The sequence below is a fragment of the Trichomycterus rosablanca genome, chromosome 22 (assembly GCF_030014385.1).
Source record: "Trichomycterus rosablanca isolate fTriRos1 chromosome 22, fTriRos1.hap1, whole genome shotgun sequence".
Taxonomy (NCBI): Eukaryota; Metazoa; Chordata; class Actinopteri; order Siluriformes; family Trichomycteridae; genus Trichomycterus; species Trichomycterus rosablanca.
The window spans coordinates 2,078,658-2,088,930 of record NC_086009.1 but is presented as its reverse complement, the minus strand read 5'-3'; the positions used below and the strand labels follow the sequence as shown (position 1 = coordinate 2,088,930).

The window sequence follows — 10,273 nt, the reverse complement described above, 5'->3', positions numbered from 1 at the left end:
CGAGTGTCAATTAAAGTGAAAGCACAAGAAATGGGTAAAACTGGTATCAGATTAAAGGGAAAACCCATTACATTTGTCCCAGTAAGCCAAAACAGCTTCAGTGTTTCATGGTACAGATTTTACAAGTCATTAAAACTGCACTTGCACAATGGAACACCATTCTCACAAGATTTTCCCTTTGTTTAATTAGTGTTTTGTTGGTGGTTGTGGAGAGTATTGTTTATTGTCATTGTAAAAAAGGCCAATCCTAACAGAATGTGAATGTTTTGATATTGTTCAGGTCACCAGTTAGAATGGATCCAAGCCATGCCTGCAGAGTGTCCCCATGTCAGAGACCCAACCTGTTTATATAATTCAACATTCTATCATTTAACATATTTCTATATGTTGTTTTAAGATTAGGAGTCTTGTTACTTTAAGGATTTAAATACAAAAACATTTAAACATGAATCAGCTCCGCTAGGCTCTAAAATTAGTAGTGAAGAACAGAAAGTGCAAGGAAAGAAAGCCTTGACGTTATTGTGGCCGAATGTTAAATTGCATCATGTTTCCTATAGAAGTGCACTACTATAAGGCAAATTATACGGCGTTTAAACAGTACCGAGTGCACTTCGTTAATACTGTGTTGTTATTTATGATGGATCCGAATGAGCTGATGTTCGCCCCCTGGCGACCGTTGGGAGATTCCCAACTTTCCTCGGACTTCATTCCCCAAGCTGACGCCTTGTGCAGAACCCTGCCTCCACAACGACGAAACAGAAAACAAGCCAAAGGATTAGTTAGACTAAAAGGTAAGTGTTTAAACTTTTATTCTAAATAAAGTAAAGTATTCCGGGTGTGTTTATGCCGCTTGTGTGCGGTGACAGTAATGTAGTTGTTGTTGAAGCAGGATTGGGAATCAACTCCTAACTGGCTAAGTAGCTTAGCTTCGGAACCAGCTGCTAACAGCTATCAAACCGAAACAAATATAGAAATAGTTTATATTAAAGTGTTTAAACGAGGGAAAGTAAAAAGAGGCTGGAAAATACTGTGTTTTTGGGAAAATACAGCGTGTAAAAAAATGTATCGTGGAAGTAAATAGCGGAAGAGAGCAGTCTGACTCTCATGGGTGGATTTAGTATTAGTTAGTATTAGTTAGGTAGGTAGATAACAGTTTGATAAAGAAATAGAATATTAACATAGTCAAATTACTGTTTTTTTTTTGTTAATAACATGTTTGTTTAAAATGTACTTAAAAATAATGACATACAAACACTGTACCCACTGTGAAGCATAGTGGTGGTAGTACCACCACTGGTTTTCACCTAGTGGAACTGGTGCAATGCAGATGAGATGGCAACTAGACTATTAAGACGAACCCAAAATCTCTTAAATCTTGAACGCAGTTGGGTGTTTCATCCTGACAATGACCCACAACACAAATCTAAACTGGTGTTGGAACAGCTTACGTCAGGATAAAGTATGTTCTTGGAATAACGACCGAAGTCGTGGTCAAATCAGTGCCAGAAAAGAACATCTTTAGTACCTACTGTGAAGCATAGTGGTGGTAGTACTGTTTTTTCCTAGTGGAACTGGTGCAATGCAGATGAGATGCACCTATTAAGTATTAAAATGACTCCAAAACCTCTTAAATCTTAAACCCAGTTGGGTGTTTCATCCTGACAATGACCCACAACACAAATCTAAACTGGTGTTGGAACAGCTTACGTCAGGATAAAATATGTTCTTGGAATAACGACCGAAGTCGTGGTCAAATCAGTGCCAGAAAATTAACATATGTGCCTATGCTGGTAAACGGAATGGTCAACTATGGGGATCTGTATCACGCATGGAGTCTCACACTGATCTCTATTATTCCCCGCCTCTGTGGATGCACCATCGATCAGCCAGCAGGGGTTGTAATTGCCGCATTTATGAGTTTTGTTGGTGTTTTGAGGGTCGCAGGGACTGTCCTACCCTCGGACAAGCCAATCAATGTCCATACAGGCACTCAGCCTGCCAACAGCGGACGTCGGCTCTGGGTATGTGCTACCTGAGTGCTGAAAAGTGAAAAGTACTGACAGACATGCAGCCACAGATTAAATTGCATTATTTCCCCGGAAACCCACACTTCACCCACAATTAATAAAATAACTAGCTTTTCATGTTTTTGGGTCTGTTCTGTCACAGAAAAACAATAGTTGCACAAATAAATCAGAAAACAGGCATGACATGAGATGGGGGGTGTATGTAAACCTTCGGCTTTGATTGTATTTGCTGTATAGTTGTATATATTAATAGCAAAGTGATTCCACAGCGAGAGAAAATGCTCTGCTTTATCATTCGAGAGCGTAGAACAGAGATACCATCATAACCAATTCTAAACCAGTTCTGAACAGCCACAGAGAGAAACAGCAAGGTCGTGCTTTTATTTGCTTGGCCAATATTTAACTTCACACACGTTTAGGTCCTTCACCTTTAAACACCCTCAGCTGTCGATCTAATGTTTTAATTTCTAGCCTCATCGTTCTCATTTGGATCTTGACGTCAATCTGCAAGATCACCTCATTCACTTTTCACTTCTTTATCGCTCTTACTGTACAGCTCACTGCCAGACACACACACACAAGATGTCAGGTTTTGTCTCTTAGGTATTATAAGCAATATACAGACTATAGACAGTATAAACAATATACACGCAACATACTGTACGTTATGAGGCCTTAGATGGCTCAGCAATCTATTACGTTAGCCCACAACCACTGGGATCTGGGTTCAAATCTCAGTCATGTATCCTAACACATCTAATAAACTACATTGTCCAAGGATGGATGCGGATGCCTGACCACGAGCTTGTTGGACATCCCATTCCAAAACCATGGGCATTAATATGGACTTGGCTGTAGTAACTATAACAGTCTCCACTCTTTCGAGTAAGCTTTCCACAAGAAGAAAGAGCATTTGAGAGTTCAGGTAGGACTATCCATTTCATCCCAAAGGGGTTTGGTGGAATTATGGTCAGCACTATGAGTCCCTCTACGCCAGACTGGCTTGTACTATCTTTACTGAACTTTTTCTGTTTTCTTTTCCTCGCTTTTGTTTAAACTAACATCCGATAATCCAAGTTCGATGAATTTTAGATCTGTTAAAATTAAGTCTGGAAATTCGGGACGCTCTTTATCTCTTTTTGTTTTCGTTGGCTACTTCACACAGCTTGTGGATTTGCTCTAGTATGACGTTATGGGGGTGGGTGGGGGGGTCTGTTCTGGGTCATACGTGCAAATACGATGCGTGTTGAGTGTGGTGTTGTTTCTGACCTGATGCCTTCAGTGTGTTATGGTTGTTTTGACTGTGTGAAATTGTGTGAAATTTGTTGGATTCCATTGATTAAATCCACCATAAATCGTGAGCTGGAATGCAATTTCACTACACTAGATCCACGAGGGATTATCCTTAGTGCAGCTGCAAATGTAAAAAAGAGAAATCATTGCTCCCCCACCCCTCTCCCAAACACCACACCACCCTCATACACCCGGTGTGACGACATATATTCAAATCAGATAAATAGGAAGTATGCAGGGAATGATTGTGTAACAGAATCTTCATATTTGATATTACATTTCTGTTCCTTCCTTGTTTCTTTCCGCTAGGTTTGAGTTGCAGTTAAAGAGACGGACCTGGACCGGAAGATTTGAAGAAAGAGATAAAACCCAGCGTGCACTTTGACTGAATGGGAAGTGTTTTCTGGATTCTGATGACCATGGAAGTAGCTTCTAGAGTTCTGTATATACGACTGAATTCTGTCAGTACTAAACACCGGTAATGTGGTAAATTACCGCGTATTGTTCGTTCACACAGAGTTAAAAAAGTCAGCGACTGTTGTTATCGGCGTCAGCGGCGGACACGTTGCTTGGAATCAAAGCAAGACACAAAGCAGTAGTAAGGACTCTGAGCCGAGTACACACTGTGTGTACTGAACGTAAGGATCAGTAATCTGGTCTATGAACTGGACGCCGAATCTCTGAATTTAAACTGGAATCATCTCTTAACGATATAATGCCTTCAAGTAATCACCCTCGCGTGAAGCCCCTCAGATTCTGATGTGCAAGGGCTGCCGTCGCTGAGCAGAGCCGCAGAGCCCAGGGTGCGTCAGGGTGGGACCGTCGGCCGCGGCGCTTGTTTGACGTGGACGTTTACTCGGCGGTATGGCAGGAAAAGACTACCATCACCTCTTCAAACTGCTCATCATCGGCGACTCCAGTCAGTCCTTTTTTATTCTCATTCTCATACTCGATGAGGGCGTGGCACCTGATTGGGCACATGCCACTGTTTGTGGGTGGAGGTGATGCTCTCACAGGCTTTACCCCTTTTTAATAGTCACACTGACTTGTTTTAAATCTTTAGATTTCGTATAAGACCAGAAATAACCAGAAATACAGTATTTAAATGATTACTGTATTTATTGAAGGACAAAAGCCACCAAATTAACATATAATTGGGTTTTAATCCAGGTTTGATTTATGGCATGTAGGAGACACTTCATAAGACTGGAGAGGGAGCTGAAGGTGGCAGAGATGAAGATTCAGAGATTTTCATTGGGAGTGACAAGCATGGACAAGATTAGGAAGGAGTTTTTAGGGCAGTTGTAGCTTAGCGGTTACGGTTCTGGACTAGTAATCAAAAGGTCGCTGGTTCAAGTCCCACCACTGCCAGGTTGTCTTTGCTGGGCCCTTGAGTAAGGTCCTTAACCCTCAATATCCTCAAGTCGCTTTGGATAAAGCATCTGCTAAATGCTGAAAATGTAAATGAGCTTATTAGGGGGTGGCACAGTGGCTTGATGGGTAGCACTGTCGCCTCACAGCAAGAAGGTCCTTGGTTCGATTCCCAGGTGGAGCGGTCCGGGTCCTTTCTGTGTGGAGTTTGCATGTTCTCCGAGGGTGTCTGCGTGGGTTTCCTTTGGGAGCTCCGGTTTCCTCCCACAGTCCAAAGACGTTCAAGTGAGTTTAACTGGAGATACAAAACTTCAGCTGATGAATCTTGTGTAATGAGTAACTACCTGTCCTGTCATGAATGTAACCAAAGTGTGTAAAACATGACGTTTAGATCCTAATAAATTATAAATAAATATTAGAGGGATGTTTTGGAGATGTTAGGAAGGAAAAATTGAGATGGTGGTGAGAGTTATATGAGGAGAACGGTGCTGAGGATGGAGCTGCAGGGCAGGAGGAGATTTATGGATGCGGTGAGGGAGGTTTGGGTGACAGGAGGAGGATGCTCAGGACAGGGCAAGATGGAGACAAACAATCTCCTGTGAGCAGAAATAAGGAGAAGAAGCAGACATTTATCAAAAATGACTTACAATTGGGATCAAATACAAAACAAAGCGCAATTTACGGTTAAGGGTCTTGCTCAGGGGCCCAGCATTGTCCCTGTGATGGGTTGGCAGCCCACCCAGGGTATTCCATGTCTGTATTTAAGTTCCTGAATCACCAATCACACATTACTGAACAAAATGGCTGATTATTTAACTACCTCTATCTCACAGGTTTCATAAACATGCAGCCAGTCAGAACGCTCGACCTAATCTGGCTAAATTTAAGACCTGGAAATGATGCCCGTGTTCAGTTTCTGTATATTTGGGTTTCAACAGAACTCTTCACATTTCTGTTAAACGACGCCACTGAAAGCTGAAAAAAGCTGAACTGAAACTGGTTGTTGCTGGGTGGCTTTGAGCATTTCTGATGTGACACAATTCGATTTTTTTGACCCAGTCGTCTGACCATAACGATTTGGTTCTTATCAAAGTCACTCGCGTCTTTATGGGTGCTCATATCTGCTGCAATAATCATGTGAACTACAAGTAACTCAGCTCAACGTTTAATAGATTCCTGACTGTAAAGTGTTCAGTTATAATTAAATAGTTATAAGCATGTATGTTTTTGAGGGGTGGTTTTAGTATTTTTATAAACCCAAAAATGATCAGTCAGTTGAGACATGTAACTGTACTGTTTTCAGTTAAGTGCACGTCTCATTTCCAGAGAAGTTGCAATAGTTCTTGCTTTTCATTTTCCCTAATGTCCCAATTTATTTGGAATTAGGTTTGTCTGAATAATCAGATATAATTTAAAGCAATACCAGGGAGCAGACGTACGCTCAGTGAAGCCCTGAAGCATGTGATTACAGTTTAATACGAGCTAATACATGTGCTGTCATGTTTGGGACTGATCAACCAAACGTCTAATCTAAATCAGTCAAGAGCTGAAACACACACACACACACACACACACACACACACACACACACACACACACACACATACACACACATACACACATACATATACTTAGCACAGGGAATCAAATTTACATGGTCAAGCTGATACATGTACACACACACACACACACACACACACACATACATATATATATATATACTTAGCACAGGGAATCAAATTTACATGGTCGAGCTGATACACACACACACAGATGCACTAAGCGCAGGGAATTACAAAATCGTATCGTATATATAAGTATATTGTTTTGTTGTTTTGGCTCGGGGTTTTTACCAGATTCTCCAGGTTTACCATCTCACACAGTCCTTTACACTTAGCTTGATGCTTATGGTGATGTTACAAAGGTAAAAACTGGAGGTTTTATACTTGTAACTAATCTGGGTATCAAACTAAAAGACCAGCGGTAAAAACACACGCTGGAACCAGAGCTGGGATCTCGAATACACCGTATCGAATCTCAGCTCTGCCTGCCGGCTAAGGCTGAGCAGCCACATGAACAACGATTGGCCTGTTGTTCAGATATGGGCGGGACTAAGCCGGATGGGGTCTCTCTCTCATAACTAATGCAATTACGACCTCTGCTGGCTGATTGGTGGCGCCTGCACAGAGATGAGAAAAGAGTGCTCTCAGGGTGTGTCTCTCCGTACACAGTGCTGAGCTGCACCGCACTCGTCAAAGTGCAGGTGATAAGATGCATACGGCATGCTACCCACGTGTCGGAGGGGGCGTGGGTTAGCTTCGTTCTCCTCAATCAGAGCGGGGATCGGCATTGGTGGAGAGGAAGCGTGACGCAATCGTGCTAAAAAGGGGGAGAAAATTCATAAATTAAAAAATATACAAATATTGCAAATTATAAAATCGATCAATTAAATTATAAGGATTGGTTTCCTATGGTGATCGTCTGCTTCCACACCAGCCAGGTCCTGAAGTTCCAGTGAGTGTTACTAGTCCAGTGTGGCTCACTGCAGCTCTCTGAGGAGGCAGATGAATTAGGTGGAGGACTGTGAGAACCCTCAGACGTCAGAATGACGTGGCCAGTAAACCAGTTCACTTTTTTTTCTGTTATGTTACAGATGTGGGGAAGAGCAGCTTACTTCTGAGATTTGCAGATAACTCCTTCTCTGGTGAGTTTCATTTTACTGTAAATATTCCTGCGCTCCCTAAACTCCCTTTACAAAATGGAAAAGCATTAATGACTGTCCTGAAGTTTGTTTGGAGTTTGGTCTGTCCGAGCACCAGCTCATCATAGTTTTTTTTTTATCCATTTAATTTGTATGTTTTTATTGTTGCTTTATACTGGTCAGGGTTGTTGCAGCAATGCGTTAACACATCCCGGACAGGACGCCAGGGGCCTCGGTCTTCCACCGCACACACACACGCCTGTCAGACATGAGTGTGGTTAAAATATCTGGAATCATTTAAAAATACATATCAGTGTTGCTGTTTGCTGTGCAAATAAAACAATTTATGTATTATATTATAACCGATCATTTGTTTCTCTGTATCGTCTCCTCAGGTAGCTATATAACCACTATAGGCGTGGACTTTAAAATTCGGACAGTGGAGATTAACGGAGAACGAGTCAAACTCCAGATCTGGGACACAGCCGGACAGGAGAGATTCAGAACCATCACTTCCACGTAAACACCAAACCAGTAAAACCAGTGCACCGAAAGTTTACTGTGTACCTGCAAAATTTCATCTCGATATTTGATGTTTGCTATCTTCTCTTTACTCAGGTATTACCGGAACACACATGGAGTCATCATTGTTTACGATGTTACTAATCCCGAATCATTTGTTAACGTTAAACGGTGGTTGAACGAGATCTCACAGAACTGTGACAACGTCTGTAAAATATTAGGTGAGTTTTACTTTTTGAATTTTTATATTTTTGGCATTAAGCAGAAGCTATTAAGACAATTGAGACTGTTTACATTACAAGCCGGCTCAGTGGCTAAGCGGGTAGCACTGTCGCCTCACAGCAAGAAGGTCCTGGGTTCGATCCCCAGGTTGGGCGGTCCGGGTCCTCTCTGTGTGGAGTTTGCATGTTCTCCCCGTGTCTGCATGGGTTTACTCCGGGTGCTCCGGTTTCCTCCCACAGCCCAAAGACGTGCAAGTGAGGTGAACTGGAGACACTAGATTGTCCATGACTGTGTTCGATATTAAACTTGTGAACTGATGAATCTTGTGTAATGAGTAACTAGCGTTCCTGTCATGAATGTAACCAAAGTGTAAAACATGACTTTAAAATCCTAATAAACAAACATTACAAGCAATTGAGGGTAAGGGCCTTGCTCAAGGGCCCAGCAGTGGCAACCTGTTTTTTTTTAAACATATAAGGTTATAATAATTCAAAACAAATTTAAATGTATATTTTTACAGTGGATGTTTTCTCAAAATAGCCTCACAGATTCTAGGTCCAAAAACCTGGAAAAGGGCAACAACTGTAACACAGTGGGTGAAACTGTTCATGTCAGAACCACCTTAGGATGAAAACAGAATATTATATACTATATATACATTTATTTTGGTTATTAACGGTGAGGGTGGGAGGAGGAGTAGTAATCGCTCGTGTCTGAGAGACTGAGAAACGCTTATAGTCCAGATTTTGCTCCATCTGCATGAAGAAGATTTAAGGGGAAGAAGATTTTCATGTGATGATGTGAGAGCAGCGGCGCATCAGTGGCTACGCGCTCAACCAAAAATATTTTTTGCTGACGGCATGAAAAAGTCGATACGCCGCTGGAAAAATACATCAGAAGGTGACTGTGTAGAGAAGTGATGTCATTTATTTAACGAACTTTTTGAAGAACCCTCGTAGTTTGAGACTTCAATTGGCAACTCCAATTCTAACGTTATTCCGAAACACAGTCTGGCATCTGTTTGCTGTTCGCTGTATAACCTGAGCACTTTCATTTGCTTTCTTCTTTTAGTTGGGAATAAGAATGATGACCCGTCCAAGAGGCAAGTGGACACCCAGGACGCCATGCGCTTTGGAGAGTCAGTGGGCGTGAGAGTGTTTGAGACCAGCGCGAAAGAAAACATCAATGTAGAAGAGGTAACTTCTGTTTTAAGTGAAATAACAATAAAGAAGTTTTGTCCACGTATAAAACATGATTCCAAAAGTTTAGGGAACAACTCTTTTTTTTTTTTTTTTTTTGTGGTTCGTAGTGCTCGTACTTCCATAAACTGCTCTCACTTTGGCTCTTTTAAATCAAGCATGGCCATGTTCATTTAGCCAAATTGACAAGACCTTATTTTTTTTAGCATATTTACTTATCCATTTGTGCTCGTCTTCATTTTCCCTTTTTTCTGACCGCAGATGTTCATGGCGTTTACCCACATGGTCCTGCGAGCGAAGAAGCAGAGTCAGAGCCGAGCGGAGAAAGAACGCGAGCGGGAGAAGGACACGGTTAACATTAACGCTCACCGGGACCGAGACCGGAGGAAGAGAAGCAAGAAATGCTGCTGAACAGAGTAACCGGGACGCACGTATAAACCGAGTGTTGCGCCTCCAGCCGTCTGTACACAGAACAAACATGATTGCTTAATTTTGCACTGAGAGCGCCGAGGGGAGAGGAACTGGAAACCACTATAATGTGCCGAAAACGTTTTACAGGAGTCTGTTCATGCTATTTTATTACTAAAAGGGAGTCGTTCAGTCTGAGTATTACACTGTTATTAGAAACCTAAACATGGAGAGCTATTAACACGCTTAAATTGTTCTGCTGAGATTAGCAATGAATTGTGTTTTATGTCAAATTTAAAAACAATGTTAATGAGCCGCATTATGTTCAAATCATAATCAGCAATAAAATAATATTTTTTAAATGCACTGTATGTATGGTGTCTGTGTCCTTTATTTCATGGCATTGAAACATCTGGAATGTGATTTAAATATCTACTAAACCCTGCTCACCCCAGTGTGAAACTCAAATTTATGAATGTACAGTAATGTTGGTGGGATCTGCGGATCAACACAAACTTCCAGTGTAAATA

At 41.6% G+C, this 10,273-nt stretch overlaps 1 protein-coding gene across 1 annotated transcript; it reads left to right on the top strand.

Moving 5' to 3' along the window:
- Positions 1-710: 710 nt before the first annotated feature.
- si:dkey-16l2.16 (ras-related protein Rab-35) lies at positions 711-10,114 on the top strand. Its single transcript, XM_063018488.1, has 7 exons — positions 711-791; positions 3,630-4,239; positions 7,345-7,395; positions 7,788-7,911; positions 8,011-8,135; positions 9,208-9,332; positions 9,597-10,114. Exons 2-7 carry the CDS (start codon positions 4,185-4,187, stop codon positions 9,744-9,746), a joined length of 630 nt encoding a protein of 209 aa, XP_062874558.1. The 5' UTR covers positions 711-791; positions 3,630-4,184; the 3' UTR covers positions 9,747-10,114.
- The last annotated feature ends 159 nt before the right edge of the window (positions 10,115-10,273 follow it).